We start from the raw sequence: 19,302 nt of genomic DNA on the forward strand, positions 1-19,302 counted from the left end.
CGGCCCCGGTTCCGCCCGCGGGCCCCGGTACCGGCACCGGGCGGGTCCCCCGTGCCCTCCTCGGGCCGAGCGGCGCCGGGCCGGCCGGACGGGCGGGGCCGCCGGGCGGGCACAGCCCCGCGGGCCGGTCGGAGCGGGCGGGCGGCGGCAACGGCTCCGCGCAGGGCCGGGAGCGGCGGCGGCGGCGGCTCCGAGCCCGCCCCGGGCTGGGCAGCGCCGGGAGCTGCCCCGGGCTCGTCTGTGCCGGTACGGCGGGGCCGGGCGAGGCCGGGCTGGGGGCGGCGGGGTTGGGGGGCCGGGGGATCCTGTAGCGCTGCCCCGGGACACCCGGGCCCGGCACCGGGATCCTGCCGGTACCGGGCAGCTCCGTGCTTGATCCGCTCTTTGTCCGCCCTTCCCACGGCGGAGCCCCGCGGAGGGCGGCGGCAGCGGGCGGCTGCTCCGGGACAACCGGAGCTTGCTCGGGGTTAGGATGCGACCGAGGGTCGGGATGCTGTCCGGGGATCGGTATCCTATCCGGGGATCGGTATCCTGTCCGGGGATCGGTATCCTGTCCGGGGATCGGGCTGCCGTCCGGGGGTCGGGATGCTGTCCGGGGGTCGGGGTGCTGCTTGGAGGTCGGGATGCCGTCCGGGGGTTGGGGTGCTGTCCCGGGTCGGGATCCTCTCCGGGGCTCAGGATCCTATCCAGGGGTCGGGATCCTCTCCGGGGTCAGGGTTGCTATCCGGGGGTCGGGATGCTGTCCGGGGGTCGGGATGCTGTCCGGGGGTCAGGGTTGCTATCCGGGGGTCGGGATGCTGTCCGTGGGTCAGGGTTGCTATCCGGGGGTCGGGATGCTGTCCGGGGGTCGGGGTGCTGTCCGTGGGTCAGGGTTGCTAGCCGGGGGTCGGGATGCTGTCCGGGGGTCGGGATGCTGTCCGGGGGTCAGGGTTGCTATCCGGGGGTCGGGATGCTGTCCGGGGGTCAGGGTTGCTATCCGGGGGTCAGGGTTGCTATCCGGGGGTCGGGATGCTGTCCGGGGGTCAGGGTTGCTATCCGGGGGTCGGGATGCTGTCCGGGGGTCGGGATGCTGTCCGGGGGTCGGGATGCTGTCCGGGGGTCAGGGTTGCTATCCGGGGGTCGGGATGCTGTCCGTGGGTCAGGGTTGCTATCCGGGGGTCGGGATGCCGCCGGGGGCGCTGGTGGAAATGGAAATAGTTCTTAAACTTTCTCTTCTGTTCTTTCGGTGCGGCTCCGCACAGTTTGGGGTGTTTCAATGTTTTCCTTCCTTTTGGGGAGCTGGTCTTCTCCCAGGTGAGCCCAACAGCTGCCCGAGCCCTGTTACCCGCGGGAAGGTGGGTGGAGGATCGCGGGCAGTGGTTTGAGGAGCAGGCAGGGCTGTGGGGTGCTGCGCTGCTCTCTGGGCTGCTGACACTGTGCAATGACTCGGCTGCTTCCTCTGGGAGGGAGAGCTGCCCTTTCGGGTCTCGGACTCGTCTTGCAGAGGTGCTTTGTTCTCAGCTGCTGCTGGGAATAGGAAGGAAAGGGAAAGTTCTGTATGTCCAAGTGGCAGAGCTGGTGCTGGTCTGGTGTCTGTCACGGAGAGCAGAGCAGGCAGCTCACTCACCGAGCTGGGATTGGGATCCACACTGCTGGGGTTTGAGGTGCTGCTTGCTGAGCATCGAGTCCTGAGGGTGTTACCGGGACACAGCAACAGGATGTGGGAAATAAAAAGCCATAAAAGCCTTTCCTGTGCCCGAGCAGTGCAGACAAGTGACACGAAAGGCTGGTGAATCAGCGACAGGGGGACATGTGGCACTCACAGTGCCTCAGTGACAGCGTGGGCTGTTGGTCAGTTTGGTGCTGGGGATGGGTGAGTTTTGTTTGCCCTTTGTTTGCTTTCTGTTTGCTTTCTGATGCCTGGGCAGGTGTGGCTGGGAGCAGCCAGCCCTGACACAGCATTGCCTTTCCCTTTTCATCCCTGGAGTCCCAGCCCTGCTGCCCTGTTTTTACTGCTCAGCGGAGATGTGAGTGAAGCCAGTCCCCCTGTAGTGACTGCATTTGGAATTGTGGAGATTTTGGCTGCTCCCTTCCCTCTGCCCTCGCTCTGTGAGCCAGTGCAGCTCCAGCAGGGCAGCAGTGAAACACTGCTTGGTGACCTACATAACTCTCCCCATGAGATGGGATGACTTCAGAGTGGCTCCCCATGGTAAATGCTTTGCCTTGATTTGGCTGGATCCTCTTCACCGGCTCCAGCGCAGGGAGGAGTTTGGAAAGCTTTTCTCCTTTTATTCCCAATGTTTGTAACACAAAGGGAAGGTGGTACAAGGGCTCTATGTGCCTGCAGAACAGCAGAGGTGGAGTGACCAGCTGAGGGTGGCACATCCAGCAGATACACCTGGGGCTGGAGGAGCTGGGTCCTGACTTTAGGCTCCATTCTCCATTCTCCAGGCTCCATTCTCCATTCTCCAGGCTCCATTCTCCAGGCTCCAGGTGCCATTCTCCATACTCCAGGCTCCATACTCCAGACTCCATTCTCCATACTCCAGGCTCCATTCTCCATACTCCAGGCTCCATTCTCCATACTCCAGGCTCCATACTCCAGGCTCCATTCTCCATTCTCCATACTCCAGACTCCATACTCCAGGCTCCAGGCTCCAATCTCCAGCTGTGCTGGAGACTTCCAAACCTGGCACTTGCTGTTCCCAAGAGGGGAAAGAGGCAGGGGTGGAGGAGCACTGTGCCAAGGCAAACAGGATCCTGGGGATGGCTCTGGGCAGGGAAGGGCATCCTGGGGAGCAGCAGCCGGTGCCAGGCTGGATGCTGCTGGCTGGAGCTGGACGGGCTCAGGGGAAGAGGCTCCAGGGTGATTGCAGGAATTGGCTCCCCAGCATTTCTCACTCAGCAAGCTGAGAAGTGCTGGCACCGGCTGGGAGAGCAGCCAGGGCTGTGTGAACAGGCACAGGAGCTGCAGAGGAGATTTTTAGTGGCAAGGCTTGATGTGTGGGAGAAGAAAATGTGTGTGTGCTTAATAAATATTGGCACTCAGCAAGAGCTTATCAGCTAACGCAGTGCTTCAGCTTCTGGAGAGCTGAGCTGGCTCTGCCACACTGAGAAGAATCCCCTCAGATCAGCAGATAAATATGAAGTTAATATGAAAAATGGGGTTTTTGAATGGTGCTGATTTGCTGCTGCCTGAGCCGTGGGATGGTTCCTGCTGCTTTCCCAGAGGCAGCAGCAGTTCCTGCCTCTCCCCACGACCCAGGCCCCACGGATTGTGTGTGCAGATGTTGTCCCACGTGGAGAAGGGCTGAGAATGCAGCAGACCCTGCAGATTTGGTCTCTGTGATGTGCTGCTTTGTGCTGTATGAGCTCCTGTGTTTTAGGAAGGGAAGCACTTTCCCAAGCTGAGTTTCAGGGGTTTTGGGGCTGTACCAGTAGATTAGATGACCTTCAGAGGTCCAGCCCACCATCTGGTCCCCACTGGAACTAACTGGGTATTTATTTCTGTGGCCTTTGAAACCCCAGTGTTGTAAATGGCCCCTTGGGGTTCCCTGTTCTGGTGCAGCATTGTCCCAGCTACTAGAATGACAACACTGGGTATTCCTTGCCACAGTTCAGCTGCCCTACAGCTTCTCCTGTCCTTCATCAACAACTCTTCCTTTCTTTGGCACTGACAGTTCCCATGTGTGAGGACTTTTAATACATTTCCCTCACTTTTATCTTCCCTTGGCAATCTCTCTCCCTGGCCCAGATAACTCTTGTCACCCTCCCTGAAACTGTCCTGTGACTTGCATCTGTTTTTCATTAATCCCTCAGCCAAATCTACAGAGAATTCCCTGGCCTGTGAGAACAGTGCAAGGATTGAGTTTCCTGGTGATATTTATATATCCCAGAGTGTCTGGCTACTGTCTGCAGCACTGCAGTGGTCTCTGATTTCTGGTGTGCGGCTCTTCTGCAAGGCAAGTCCAGCAGACTCAATTTCTGAGCTGGCAGGACACCCTATTCCAAACCTTTTGTGGTTTTTTTGGTTTCCCCTTCCCAGCCCTGTGTGTACCTGCAGCACCTTCCACCTGCACGTGCAGGCAGTGCTGAACAACAGGTGTTCTGCAGGATCAGAGCAGGACTTCCCTTTAAATTCCTCTGGCTTTGCAGGGAGCAGCTTTTGATCTTTACCTGTCTCTTTGTTCTCTCTGTGCCTGCTGAGGGCTCATTAAGTTGGCAGGGACGTGCTGACCCTCCCCAGCCTCCCTGGGAGCACCCAGAGAGCTGCAGCAGGACATCACAGCCCCCTTGTTCCTCAGGTGCCTCCCCAGCCCCTGTCCCCGTGTGTCCTGAGGAGCACTCCCTGGCCAGCGGCAGCAGCAGCAGCCAGCTGTGCCTCCTTCCTCCTGTGCATGCCCTGATTTCTGGGGCTCTGAGGAAGTCGCTGGCAGGGATGAAGGCCTGTGCTGCTGCAGCCATGCTGTGCTGACAGGTGACCCTGCCCAGGTGGCTCCACAGCCCTGCCCCTGCCTCCCCTGGCCCTGTTTGGGAGCAGCATGTTGTAACTCAGTGTGGGGAAGGAGAAGTTGCGCCAGAATTTACTGTCTGTTCTTGCAGGGTGCAATGAAGGGAAAGGTGATTTTTGCTCCTTAAGTGTGGTTGAGGCAGATGACTTTCTGCCAGGTGTAACCCCGAGCCTGAAACTGGATTTTGGTAATGTGGACAGGAATGAGCTGAGGGCTTGGCTGGGGTTTGGTTTTGGGGCTGAGACATGAGGATACTTGTGTCTGGTGCTAGAGGGAGACAGGAGTGTGCAGGAGTGGCAAAGGGATTCTCTCATCCTGAGGATTTGCTGGTGCAGGGCTGAGGCTGCTCCATCAAGCCCAGCAAAGGCTGAGACACAGGAGCAGCCTCTGCTGTGATTCGAGCTGACAAATGTGGCCATTGCAGTTAAACCAATAGTTTGTCCTTTAATGAAGGCTCTGTCAACAGCTTGGCAGCCTCATTTGCAGTCTCCTGCATGTCCCAATCTGTCAGAGGCAGGACAGCTATTTCCCTTCCCTGCAGCCCTCCCTCTGCACTTTGGGAGATGCCCCTTTGCCATTTCTGCCTTCTGCCCTCCTGGGCTGGCTGCATTTGCCATCCAAACCAGATTAGGAAAATCAGAGCTGTTCAACATCAGACAGTGCTTGCTTAGGCCCTTAAGTAGTTCCTCAAAAGGTGCCCCAAGGCAGGGCTTTATTTTCTGCTTGGTTTTCCTCTCCCATGCCCTGCATCCCAGCGTGGGGCTGGTCCCCAGGAGCACCCCAGGCTGAGCTCCCCAGGCCCTGGGGCGTGGCTGTGCCCGGGCTCTGCTGGGTCACACCGGCCTGGGCACAGCCAGCTGGGCCATGTAAACACAGAGGAGCAAAAGTGGGAGTTTCCTCTTCTCCTGTGGGTTTGGCAGAACAGAAACTGCCCTGGTCCTGGTGCTTCCCAGCTGGGGATGGCTGCAGAGAGCCTACAGCTGCTTTGTGTGAGACTCTCCTGCTCTTCCAACACGTCCTGGTCCATCTGCTGAATGCTTTATAGCTTGGGTGACACCTCTGGGTCCTCTGCAGAGCTCCTCATCATCAGCCCCAGCAGGCAGCACATCTCACCTGAGCACAGAGATTATTTGGGGTGAGCTGGGAATTGTGCTCCACAGTTCTGTGTAACTCTGGATGGGTGAAATGAAATGTTTGCCCTGAGTTGGTGTGCCATGCTCTGGGGATTGTGCTCCACAGTTCTGTGTAACTCTGGGTGGGTGAAATGTTTGCTCTGAGTTGGTGTGCCACGCTCTGTGTCCAGGCTCTGCCCCCCTGGTGAACACAGGGCTTTTGAGCCTCGTCTCTGGCAAGGCTCAAAAGAACCCAAACCAAACCCAAAAACAACCTCACAGAAAAAAATCCCAGCCCCGAAAACCTCAAGCACACAGACATGGCAAGCAGGGGATGGACTGGGTTTGATTGATGTTGTTTTTGGATGTGGCTGGAGCAGCTGCCCCGTGCTCAGTGCTGTGGGCTCAGCCATTTCTGTGCTGAAGGAGCCTCTGGGATCAGCTGTGGCTGTGTGACATCCCCGGGTCAGTGACACATCAGACACATCCACGGGCTGAGCTGTTCCCTCAGTGGGATTTCCGTGAGCAGCATTGCTGTTCTCCTCCTCCCACAGTAACTGTGAACGTGTGGCTTTTGCTGCCTTCATGTTTCTTCATGGCAGAGACAAATGTCCTGTACTGGAGCACCTTTGGGACACGAAGGTGATCTTACAGACCCACAGCATCGCCGGGCTCTTGCCCGAGGTGTGCGTTGATGGCAGACTCGTCCTCAGCCAGCGGGTGGCACGTGCTGAGCTGTCGTTATTTTGGTTCTCACACTGATTTTTCCTCCTTCCTGGCAGATCCTCTGAACCTGGCTCCTGGCTAGAGCTGACAGATGATGGAAACATTTCCCTGGCGATGTCTCTGGGGCGACTCCTCCGTCGAGCCTCCTCGAGAGCGTCCGACCTCCTGACGCTGACTGCCGGCGGCTCCTGCTCCCTGCTCGATGGGGACATCATCTACTCCAAGAACAATGTGTGCGTGCACCCCCCCGAGCAGCTGCAGGGCATCGGGGAGCACCACCCAGGTGATGGCAAACCCCGACCATTCTGTCTTTTTCTCTGCACCCTGGGCTGTAAGAAATGAATGGGTGCCAGTGAGGGACAGGGCAAGGCAGTTTTGTGGAAGGCTCAGGAAAGCCATCCACAAGCTGATCCATCAGCTCTTCTTTCAGTAGGAAGATTAGTGATATTGCTCCTTTCTCCTCTGGTCCAGCATGGATTTACTGGTTTAGTAAGTCCTTTTGGGCAGTCAGAAGTTGTCATGTGAGGACAGTAACTTCTGTTGCTTGTTCACATCCCTGAATTGTTCAGGAAATCCAAGTATCCTCTTGTAGCTGTCATTGCTGGTGAAGGGAAAATCCAAAAAGCCTGATTGTGGCTGCATGCACGAGAGTAAATGAGGATAAATCCCGCTCTGTCCTTTTATTCTCATCTGTTCCTGTGCTCTTTCATGTTCTCATCAAAGACCTGTGGCTCTTGGCTTAGCTTCACAAAAAGAATTATTCTCTGAGCACTGACCCTTGCTTTCCTTTTGGTGTGGGTGTCTTCTTGTTCCATTGGCTTCCCATAAATACTGTAGCCCTTCAGCTACACTGAGGTAAATATTCTTGAGAAATCAATGTTCTGCTGGCACTTGAAATTGTTTAACTAAGAAACAGTAAAACTTTTTCATGTGGGAACATATTCTATTATTTACTCTTGATTAGTAAATCTGTCCAGGAAGTCCAAGTATTTGCATGTCATTTCTGTGTTCAGTTAGGCCAGAGGGAATTCAGGCTGTTCAAAAGCTACATGCAGACTTGAAATTATTTGCAAAAACTGAATAATGCTGAGCACTCCACAATTCCTCTGACAGAATTCTGTCCTGGTAAATTAAAGGGTTTGTTTTGCCCATGTGGAGTGGCAGTGAAGCAGCAGGAATGACGGAACGGTTTGGGTTAGGGGGGATCTCCTGAAACGGGAGGATCCTGAGGAGCATTCATGCCATGGGCACCTTTCAGCAAACCAGGCTGCTCAGAGCCTCACCCAGCTTGGCCTTGGCCATTTCCAGGGATGGAGAGAGACGGGGAAGGGGAAATTTCAGGGCAATGCGGTTCCCTTACGACGACTCCACGTCCCAACCGCCGCTGCTGTGCTCTCTCTCAGGCTACCTGTGCTTGTACATGGAGAAGGACGAGCTGCTGGGCGCCACGCTGATGCTGGCCTGGGTGCCCAACTCGCGCATCCAGCGGCAGGACGAGGAGGCGCTGCGCTACGTCACCCCCGAGGGCTCCCCGGTGCGCAAGGCGCCCCGCAAGCGCGGCCGCCACGGCCCGGGCCTGGGCACCGCGTCCCCCCCGCAGCACCGGGGGGCGCCGGGCCCCGGCGGGGACTCCCAGGGGCTCCCGGTGTCCCAGCCCCCGAGGGACGGGGTGCCCTCCTCGGAGCAGGAGAAGCTGGCACAGAGCGCCCGCCCGGCCCCGCAGCCGCCCCGCAGCGACTCGGGCACCCCGTCCACCGCCAGCTCCCAGGAGGAGCCCTGCAGGTCCGAGGGCACGGAGGAGGGCCTGGACTGCAGGGAGGACGAGGGCTCCCTGGAGCTGTCTGCTGACGATGTGAGCAGGGACAGCACTTTTGACTCTGATTCTGATGCCTTCTCTTCCCCCTTCTGCCTCTCTCCCATCAGTGAAGCCCTGGGGAAAAGCAGCAGCTCCGTGTTCATGGACAGTGAAAGCAGGTGAGTGCGTCCTTCCTCTGGGTGCTGGGAGGTGCTGAAGGGGGTTGAGAAACTTCACAGTGGCATTGAGCTCAATGCCCTGTCTTGCTTCAGACTCCTATGGAGTTTAGAGGAAACTGTCAGCCAGTTCTGCTTCTGCTTAGTGAACCCTGGCCCCAAATATCACGGCTGTGTATGTCCTTTCAGGTGAACTGTCTTGAACCCTGGAAGCAGCACTGCTAAATTAAACGGGTCCTTTGTTGGCCTAATTGGCTCTGCTGAGGATCTGAGCTTGTTGCTTCTCATGCAGAGCCACATCAAAGGGCCCTGCTGACTTCCTGAGCCGTGGGCACCCCTCCAGGCCCTGTGTTGACATGAAGCCTGCTTGTGGGAGCTTGTTTTTGCTGCAGTTCAGAACGTGGTCCCACTTCAGACAGATAAACATTCATTCTTGCATGTCTAACCTGGGTATTTCAGTCAGTGCTTCCCAGTGTCACCTGCAGTAAACTCCACAGGGGGATGAGGGCACCTTGGCAAGGGAATAAGGAGCAGGAAGGCACCCATATAACTCCCTGTTTCCGTACCCAGTGGTTCTGACTCTCTGGGCCCTGCCCTGTTGCTGTGTTACTCGTTCCCATCTCAAGGAGGATGGATGTGCTGCATTCCTGAAGCACCGTGGGGATGATTTTTAGGCTACATCTCAACTTTGAAACTACACCTGAAATGAGGAGAAATGAGTTCTCCTGTGTGCATGTCAGCAATGCACAGCCTGCACTGACAGTTGAGGAGGTTCTGCCTCTATTTTGTGGTCTGATCTCAAGCCCAGAGAATGCCAGTAAGAACGACTCTTGTGAGGAAGTATTCTAATGCATTCAATTCTCTCTGGATATTTTAAAACCCCTCTGTGAGCTGATGTCAGACTTTGTATCAGCTTTGCATTCAGGATGTGCCCAGGGTTTGCTGGGCTTGAGCTGTGCAGCACCTGTGCAGTGGGGTGAGTGGTGGCTGTCCCACCCCATCCCATCCCAGTGATAAAGTCCAGCCTTTGCCAGATCAGTGGGTGAGAGAAACCCCAATGAGCAGGAGTGAAATGTGCACAGCCTGGCATCTCCTGTCCTCACGGAGGGATTGTGAAGCAAAGGAGTGTGTTATTACCCTGCTGTAGTGGTGGGAAGTGGGAAGAGTGATGGACACATTTGGAATAACACCCTGGCTGCTGAAAAGCAGGAGGCTGAGCTCATCATGGGGAAACCCCAGTCCTGGCGTGCTGTCCCAGGAATGCTGTGGGCTTGGACTGCTCCCATGCTGTCCCAGGAATGCTGTGGGCTTGGATTGTCCCACAAGAAGCTGGTGCAGGAGGGTCCCAGGCAGCGTCCAGTGAGTCAGGAGTGCTGTGGTTTAACTGTGCTGCAACACTTCTGCTCTGAGCTGCAAATAGTGTCAGGAAAGGAAGGAAATATGGTTTATTGCATCTTCTGAGCCTTGTCTGTGAATTCCTGTGGCATTTCCCTGCCCTCTGCCGGCCCTTCCTCACTGCTGCTGGAGCCCGGACAGCTCCAGCCAGGCAGAGCCGGCTCTGCACACACAGCCTGCTTGCTTCTGCTTTTTCCCTTCCTTTTTAACCCCTGTGCTGCCAGTCTGAAGCTTCACACAGTGCACGTGACACTCACAATTGGCAGCAGATTAATAAAACAGAGCTTTTGTTCTTTGGGACTTTTGACTTGAAAGGGTTTTGTCCAGTGTGTGCATTTTTGGTGCCAATTTGTTCTTCCCCATTGAGCCGCCTTCCATGGAATCTGCAGGATCTTACAAGCTGTTGAGTGGGAGATTTTGCATTGAATCCTTGGCAAAAGTCTGGTCAAAAAGCATCTCATATTTCCTGCTTTCATCTCAGCGTTTTGGAGGACGGGAGATGCTGTTTCAGAAGTCACTACAAACATGGGAACAGCTTCCTTGTTTCTTAAGGGTTTGTTTTGGTTTGGGTTTTTCTGCTGGCTGCTTCCCCTCTGAGCCAGAATTGGAGTGGGAACAAAGTTTGTGCTGCTGGCAGATTGTTTGAGCTCTCTTCCCTCCCCACCTCCCAGTCACCACCTCCTCTCTGCCAGGAGTTTCTGTTTCTGGTTATTTCCCTCTGCTCTGGGAGCTGCTGCAAAGACAGCTCTGCTCTTCCCTGTGCTTGTTGCAGAAGCTGGAGGAACGTGTTGCATTTCAGTCCAGCCAGCTTCCTGTGTGGTTGGATATCCTCAGAAATGGAGGAAGGGGTCACTGTGGAAGAGTTGGGATGCACAGGTACACTTGGATCAGATGAGAGTAGGAACTCAGCGAGCTGCTTGACAGAACTCGTGTGTGACCAGGCGTCACGAGCTGCTTGACAGAACTCGTGTGTGACCAGGAGTCACGAGTCCCATCTGCCTCTTGGAGTGTCCCCAGGGAGGTGGCCTGGCCGCCTGGGCGTGAGGGAGCCACAAACTCTGCAGGGTGTGCAGGAGGAGGGAGGGAGGTGGGCTGGGGAGCCCAGGATTGCACAACGAGTGAGGCAGTTGCAAGTCACCAACTCGCCTGGTGGAACATAAGGAAATAAAAACATGTCCATTGTTTTTTCCCCTCTTTGCCTCTCAGTTTGACAGGCTGCCAGGGGTCCCACGCGGCGATTGATGCATCCTCCTCCCATTTACACAATTCCTGGGCTGGGAGCAGTGGGAGTGTCCCAGCAGCAGCATGCACACTCCTGCTTCTCTCTTTGGACCAGCCTGGCACCTCCTGCAGGGTGCCCTCATCCCTCAGGGAAAGGTGGCCTTACTGTCCTGGGGTTTGTGTCCTTCTTAACCCTCAGTGCTCCCTGCTCGTGGTTCCTGCAGGAGGCAGCTGGTGTGGGGAATGCCTGCACTGATGGCGGCTTTGTCAGGGTGTGAGTTTCTGTGGAGAAGGAGGGATTCTGGAGATAAAATCATTCCATTCTGTCCCTTCCCTCCCCTGTCCCCACTGTTTGTTGGCTGTCAGGAAATGTTTGCCTTGTGGCCTGAAGGACACAGTTCAGGGCAGCTGCTCTCTGTGCCCAGCTCTGGCTCGCTGCTGCCTTGGGAAATTCCTCTGCTCCCATTTTCCCCAGCAGTAAATTGAAACTAAAAGGCTTTTGTTACATCCAGGCAAGCAAACAGCATCTGACACTTCTGTAATGTCCATCCACTGATGCTGCTGGAGTTATTGAACTGACCGTGACATCAGATCTATACAGTCGGTTCTGGAAGCACTTAGTGCTCTGTGAGTGGGGTTTGGTTTGGGGTGGGGTTTGTGCTGTGCCAGAGTGATCCCTGGATAGCAGGAGCTTTCATGGGTGCTCAGGAGGCTTTTCACTCCTCAATTGCTGTTACTGATAGCTCACAAGCAGTGCTGAAGAGGAGATGCACACACTGGCATTGGTTCCTTCACTCACTTCACTTTGGGATGTTGGCCAGTAGTCACAATTTGGACTGAGGAACCTCGGTGTTGGAATTGTATGAGTGGAGCTTGGGGCAACATCTGGCCCGAGGCTGGGGCTCCACGAGCAGCCCCACAGGTGCTGGGACAGAGGCCAGCAGTGCTCCCACAGCTCAGGCTGCACAGGACGGGCAGAAGCGACGTGGTCAAGGTGGAATCAATGCAGGAAGGAAGCGTCTTTCATGGACATCGATCGTTTTAGCAGGCAGTAATAAAAATAACGAAACACTGGCATAATGGAGCTGGGTGATGGTGAGTTCTCATGTTCTTCAGCAGACATGAATTCGTGTGGCAGATCGATCACAGACAGCCCAGACGAAGCTCAAGCACAGGGAAAAACTCCTCTGGCGTCGCAGCTGATGCAATTTTTACGGATGTGTTGCACATCCTGTTGTTAAGCCGCTTCCCAGGAGCTCATCAGTAAATGAGATGCTCCAGGAGCCGGTGGGAGCAGCGCAGCCGTTGCATCATCTTGTTTTGGCAGCTCACCTGAAGGGCTGAGAGCCGTTCCGACCTCTGCAGCAAAAACAGGAGGCAAAATTATAAGGGAAATGAGCTGAAATTAGAGTCAACTGGCAGGAGCTCTGGAGTCATCAAGAGATTGGGAATTCATCGCTGTTGTAACAGAAGTGATTATATTGGAACCAGGGGAATTGGTCACAGACTTCAAAATCTCCTGTAACTTCTTGCAGCATCTCAGTTTTGAATTAATTCAGCCCTGGGGAAGAGCGAGGTGGGTACCTGGTCCAGGCTTCAATTCCCCAGGACTTGCCTGAACTGGTGCCACTTATGATGTAAGACAGCGAAGCTCCTAGTTCCATTTGTACCCAAACCCGTGCCTGGGAAAAAACATCCACAAATCCTTCTTCCATCAGAGGGATAGTCCTTGATCTCTCCTGTTTGTATTGTGGGGTCAGTGTAAGCTTTCCTAAGGGAGGGGTGGTCTGTGTGGAGCTGGGCACTGGGAAGGGGAGCTGGCCTGAGCCACCAGCAGCACTGTATAATCAATTAAAATTATTCCTGGCTGCAAAGCTGAGAAGGTTGGACAGATCCAAGAGATTGCAGAGGCATACGGCTCTATCTTGCTTTATATAAATATTTGAACAGCAAGAACATTAATTATAGCAGGTTTGTTTCTTCCCTCTGTTGGGTTGCTGCCAGATTTCATTGGAAGAAAACAGTGACAGCTAACTTGGGATCGGGAATTGCAGCTGAGGGGTCCCTTTATTTGGGATGTCGAGGAGGGAGTGACAGGGGTGGTCCCCATGAGGGAGACCCCAGGGCAGGCAGCAGGAGCCAGGAGGGGACATGGAGGGTCCCCTCTGCCCCTGGGGCTCTGGGGCACCGGCCATGCTTCAGGTCTGCTCAGGATGCTGGGGAAGGCCTGAACCCCGTGGGCAGGCCCGTGGGGCTTTCTGTGGAATGTGGCTGTCGTGGCTTTTTCGTGACTGTGGGTCGCTGCCATGGCCTGTGCCTGTGACCATGGCTGTGGCCGTGACCGGTGCCCGTGACCCAGTGCCCGCGGCCATGACCGCGGCCTGTGCCTGTGACCATGGCCGTAGTTGATGCCTGTGCCCATGAACCTGGTTGATGCCCATGATCATGGCCGTGGCCGTGACCATAACCGTGGCCATGACCCATGCCCACCGCCGGTGCCTGTGACTGTGGACGTGGTCGATGCCCGTGTCCATGCCCGTGATTGTGACCCTGGCCCGTGATGGTGCCTGTGGCCCATGGCCCCTGACTGTGCCCTTGACTGTGCCCGTGACAGTGACCGTGGCTGTGGCCGTACCCATGATAGTCACCGTGACTGTGGCCCGTGGCCCGTGGCCGTGGCCTGTGACAGTGACAATAGCCGTTGTCCCGTGGCCGTTGTCCCTGACCGTGACCGTGACGGTGCCCGTGGCCGTGTCCCGATCCGGGCCCGGGGCCGTTCGGTGGCGCGGCGGGGCCGCCAGGGGGCGCGCTGTGCCCAGCGGTGCCCCCGGGACCCCCGGTGCTGCCCCCCCCACTGCCCTCAGCGCGGCCCAGGCGGGAGAGCCCGGAGCCGTGCCAAGGTTTGCGTAAAAAGGGACATAAAACCCCATCCAGTGCCATCCAGTGCCACTCCTGCCATGGCAGGGACATTAAACCCCATCCAGTGCCACCCTGCCATGGCAGGGACACCTCCACTGTCCCAGGTCCTCCCAGCCCTGTCCAGCCAGCCCTTGGGCACTGCCAGGGATCCAGGGGCAGCCACAGCTGCTCTGGGCGCCCTGTGCCAGGGCCTGCCCACCCTGCCAGGGAAGGATTCCTTCCTCATATCTAGATCTAAATCTACTCTCAGTTTGAAACCAATCCCCTCTGTCCTGGCACTCCGTCCCTTGGAAACTGACTTTCCACATTTCTTGTCAGCCCCTTCGGGCCCTGCAAGGTCACACTGAGCTCACCCCAAAGCCTCTCCTGCCCAGGTGGACAATGCCAGCTGTGCCAGCCTCTCTGAGGGCACATTGAGCTCACCCCAAAGCTCCTGCCCAGGTGAGCAATGCCAGCTGTGCCAGCCTCTCCTCCCAGCAGAGCTGCTCCATCCCTGGCATCATCCTAGAGCCCAGGTGAGCAATGCCAGCTGTGCCAGCCTCTCCTCCCAGCAGAGCTGCTCCATCCCTGGCACCATCCTGGAGCCTCCCCTGGGCTCTGCAGCAGCTCCAGCTCTGCAGGTGGGGTCTCACCTGAGGGGCACAGGGGACAATCCCTGTCCTGCTGCCCACGCTGGGCTCAGCCCAGGCTCAGGAGGGTTCTGGTTCCAGCACACACCGCCAGGGAATGACCAGCACCCCCCGGTCCTTCTCCCCAGGGCTGCTTTCACCTTTTCCCTGGATATTCTTGCATTTCTTCTGTTATTTATTTATACAATCGCAACGCCCAGAAATCTGAATGGAGAGCAGAGATAAATGGCACTGGCAGGTATCCACAGCTTTGTGAGGGAAGAATTGCGTTAAGTGAATCAAAATAAAGAGCATGTCCCCTCCAAAGCGCCACAGTATATGCAAATAAATCTGCACGGCCTCTGTCTCCTTGGCTCGGGCCTCGCAATTATCCCGGCATTAGGCATTTACAATAACTCTGGAACATGCTTTTAGGCAGCGCTCCTCTTTCCTCTCCCTTTTCTGCTACTTGAAGCAAGCCCTTCCCTTGGGAAATCCGCATTGTCTTGTGGAAACAGTGAAATCCTCCCTGGGTGGTGCCGGCTCAGCTCACGCTGGGGCAGCAGCAGGGTCCGGGCAGTTGGTTAACTTTGCCACTAAAATGTCCCCCTGAAATTCCCCGTTCGCTGCTCAGAGCCAGGAATATAAGAACAAAGGTAATCGGCAGGTCTTTCAAGGGAGCTGCGGTTTGAAGGCTTGATTATAATTAGCATAATTAGGGGAGAATTTTATTTTTGCATGGATTGAACTGAAAAGGAAAAAAAGCAAAATAATGCATTGATTTTAAAAATAAAATAAACATGGGGAAGAAAGGTCTCCTTCTCCAGACTGGAATGGGCTGAAAAGCAAACATTCTTTTTCGGGCTTTGCTGAGAAATCACTTTTTCCATCTAAGGAATTTCTTTTTTTAAAGTGTTGCATTTCGATTGATTTATTAATGAGTGTAAGCCCAGGCATGAGGTGCCCCTTCTCCGTACAGATTGCAAAAATCCACCACTGAGCTTCTGGAACATTTTCCTCCCTTGAAGTGAAGGTAACATTTGCATCCTTGAGCAGTGTCCGCTCGCTCTGAGTGATTTGTTGTGTTTGGCTGCTCGGAGCCGTGTGTGTTTTATTCCTAAGCATCAAACCACTCATTCTGTGCCTTCTCTCTCCCTGCAACAAGAAGTCACAGAGGAAACCAGAAAAACCTCACTTGGGTTTACCTGAGCAGCTACACCTGTGTGGAAGTGTCAGCTGTGAAGGCAGATTGTTCGTCTCGTAGCTGGAGCTAGATGTGTATCACATTCCAGGCTTTGGGGAAAAGAGATTAGAACACCCATTACTCCCACTACAAACTTCTGCTTGTTTTTTTGCCTTTTCCATTTACATTCAAAATAATGAACTCAAGGACTCTGGGTTTGTTTTGTTTTCCTTTTGCTTTAACTCCAGCACTGGGGGCACCCTTTGGAGGGTCTGTTTTCCTAATGCCCCCTTGCTGGCTGGAATCACTCAGCTTCCCCTCCAGCCTCCAGGGCTTGGAGGGATGAATGAGGAGCAACAAAGCCCCAGTGTGGGGAGGCTTTCACCCCTCTCGGGCATGGGGCAGGACGGTGGGTGCCCTGGCTGCTGCTGTCACCGGTGTCTGGGATGGAGATCCATGTTCTACCTGTGCCAGGTGCCGGGAAGCTCTGTTAGGGCGGGCAGGGCGCTGGGAGCACGGATCGCAGCGGCCCCGTAAAGCAGAACAAATCGGTTTGATCTTTATTTCTCAAGGACAAACCAATTACGCCCGTCAGAAGGCAGAGCTGCATAATCGGGTTCGCCGAGTCCCTCGCCGTGGTGCAGCGCTTGTTTGTCAGGCTGGCGCTGGCAGAGCTGCTGTGAATCGCCAGCCCCGTCCCTGACGCTGAACTTGCTGGCTCAGCCCAAGGTCAGAGGGGCCTGAGGAGTCCCTGAGCACGCTCTGGCCAGGGACCCTGTGCTCCGTCCGAGGGGAGGGAGGACTCCAGCGCCTGTGGATGTAAACAGCCTGTTCCTGGGCTCTTGTTAATAGCAGGAATGCGAGGAGTGACTAACAGCAATGCGCTGACTTGGACGAGCGCTTGGATCTGCTTGCCGGTGCCCTGCTTGAAAGGACACAATTATTTTTCGTGACTGTTTATTTTCCCTTTGCAGCGAGCTAAGCCAAGCAAGTTTGTCGGAGGCAGAGTGCTCCTAATTTGGTCTCCAGTGACCTCTGGCGCCGTGATTGGCAGCCCGGTGTCAGGGAGGAACTTGTGCCTGGGAGATAGAAATGAGCAGAACAAATGCCGTAGGACAGCTCGGGCTCCCCGGGGGACACGGGCTCAAAAAGGTGAAAGAAGTGCAATTACAGGAGGTTTTCGGCGCAGAAAGTTAATTAGCTACTAAATAGCATTTAGTGCCGTTCGACGTGGGGAAATTTATGTTTTGAAAGCAAACAGATCAATGGAAAGCCTGTGGAACAAGCTCTTGGAAAGTCCATGTTGACATCCGTGTACTTTGTACTGTAACAGCCTGAGTAGTTTTTCCCAGGTTTCCCCAACAAATAGGAGGAATTGTTGGATTTGTTTCCCACGTGTTTGCAGATGTATAGAAATGCTTCCACATGAGGATGCTTTGACATTTCATTTTAGAAATCCTGGCTTTCTAAATCCAGGCTATCGAACACCTTGTTCCCTGGTCACTGTGGTCAGTGGAAATCGATTTGGGTTCTCTGAGGCACAGAAACTTCAAGTTCCAAATGTTTTCAGCAAAGGGTGGCTTTAACACAGTTCTTAACGTGGTTACTCATCTGTGCTGGTGAGTGTGACAGCAGCATTCCCTGCTCTGGGTGCCACACTGTGGGAAGCTGGTGCTGTCCTGTCAGTGTCCTTCCAGCCCTGCTCTGCAGAGCAAGCAGACACATTTCAACATCTCCTTTTTAATCCTAAATTACCGATCTGGTTTCCTTTGCATGTCTTTTGTGTCACTGAATTCAGCACGTTCCAGTCTATAATATATGTATATTGTCAAGGACACTTTTTTATCAGAACAATGGATTTGGGTTCCAGATACTCAGTATTACCTTACTCTGTACAGCCACTGCTCTAAATTTTTAGGCATTTCAGGATAGCTTTGAACTTTTATTGGCAGATTATTTGTTTGAAGCTAGCTGTCTGTCTTAGCAGCCGATGCTGCCAGGAGCTGTTTCACCTTGCTGGGAAGAAGAGGAACCCAGAAGGTCAGTGCCTGTGGGGAATAGTGGAGAAACAGAGAAATGCTAACCCCTGGGGAGGAAAAGGGGCATGTAATTCCCATTACATGGATGGTCATACATTATGATGATACTCATTGTCTGTAAATGATGGTCCCAAGCCGGCGTGCAGGAATGCTGGGGCTGTGGGAGCTGTTATTAGTGACTGATGGAGAGGCAGCTCCAGCAGCAGGGCTTGGCTCTGGCAGGAGGCTCGCTGGGAATCAGGTGGTGCACGCTGACAGCTTGGGTAACTGCCACATCATGGCTGCAGCCCCTTTCTCCCTCGTAATTATATTTGTCACATCACATCGTAAAGTGAGTTATTAGGTCTTTGTTGCTGAAATTGGCTTCCCAGGTAATCAGGGCAGGTCTCTGGAACAGAAATAATAATTGGGTTCAGCTCTCTCTGCGCCGTGGGTGTGTTCCAGGGCTTTGGAACAGTGAGCTGGGTCCCAGTGCTGCAGGTTGAGTCTCACCTGAGCTCCTCAGCCGGGCGTGCGAGAGGTCCCGAGGGGTGGGAGGGGGGTGGTGGCTCCTTGGGGCTGCAGAGGCTCCAGGAATGTGGATATGGTTGGCTGCTGTAGTTGATTGTAGAGTGGAGAAAATGCATCAGCCCCTGTTGTTGCTCCCCAGCAGGAATGGGATGTGTTTTAGGACAAGAGTGGTGGGACTTGGCTGAGGGCAAAAGGCTGAAGTGGAATCACAGAATCACAGAATTGTCTGGGTTGGAAAGGCCCTCAGACATCACTGAGTCCTACCATTCCCCCAGCACTGCCAGGGCCACCACTGACCATGTCCCCAGGTGCCATCCATGGGGCTGCTAAATCCCTCCAGGGCTGGGGACTCCAGCAGTGCCCTGGGCAGCTGTGCCAATGTCTGACAGCCCTTTCCATGGAGAATTTTCCCCCATTACCAACCTGGCCCTCTTTTGGCACAACTTGAGGCTGTTTCCTTCTGTCCTGTCCCTTTTTCCCCAGGAGCAGAGCCCGACCCCTGGCTGGCTCCACTTTTCTGTCAGGGAGAGAGAAGATCCCCCCTGAGCTTCTTTTTCTCCAGGCTGAGCCCCTTTCCCAGCTCCCTCAGCCATTCCTGGTGCTCCTGCCCCTTTCCCAGCTCTGTTCCTTTCCCTGGACACGCTCCAGCCCCTCCTTGACCTCCTTGAACTGAACACATGAACATGGCTGGAGTTTCCTGACCCAGGTTTTCTAATCCTCCTTAATTTTTTCCCTGTCCCTTTTATTCCCGTGGCCCACTGCACTTGTTGTTTTGCTGACCCGTGCTGTGTACTAGCTGGTGCTCTGTTTTTCCTGGATCCCACAACCCAAAGTCTCTCTGGAATGTTCCTCCAGCTATTTGCATTGCAGTGCTTCAGCTCCTGCTTTTATGGGGTGCTCTGGGGTAAATTCCTCCAACAGATAGAATAGTCTGACAAACAATAAACTCTTCCCCTGCATTTGTCTGTCTTGAGTGCCTGGTGAGAGGACTCCCCAAACCCCACAAAATTAGCAGAGATCATACTGCTTGTTATCACTACAGAATGATCTCAATATTAAAATTTTATTTAAAAGTAGTCCAGAGATTAGAGTGTTTTCAATTCTTTTTCAATCAATATGTGCAGGAAA

The 19,302-nt window shown here is 54.8% G+C and overlaps 1 protein-coding gene across 1 annotated transcript in view; it reads left to right on the forward strand.

The window, feature by feature from the left end:
• The first annotated feature begins 133 nt into the window (after window positions 1-133).
• Window positions 134-19,302, forward strand: part of TBC1D16 (TBC1 domain family member 16) — a 31,664-nt gene continuing 12,495 nt past the window's right edge. The window contains exons 1-3 of the mRNA XM_058817224.1: window positions 134-246; window positions 6,385-6,611; window positions 7,732-8,302. Of these exons, the coding sequence (XP_058673207.1) occupies window positions 6,443-6,611; window positions 7,732-8,302 (740 nt within the window). The 5' untranslated portion in view covers window positions 134-246; window positions 6,385-6,442. The remainder of the gene's footprint in view (window positions 247-6,384; window positions 6,612-7,731; window positions 8,303-19,302) is intronic.

The sequence above is a fragment of the Ammospiza caudacuta genome, chromosome 19 (assembly GCF_027887145.1).
Source record: "Ammospiza caudacuta isolate bAmmCau1 chromosome 19, bAmmCau1.pri, whole genome shotgun sequence".
NCBI lineage: Eukaryota > Metazoa > Chordata > Aves > Passeriformes > Passerellidae > Ammospiza > Ammospiza caudacuta.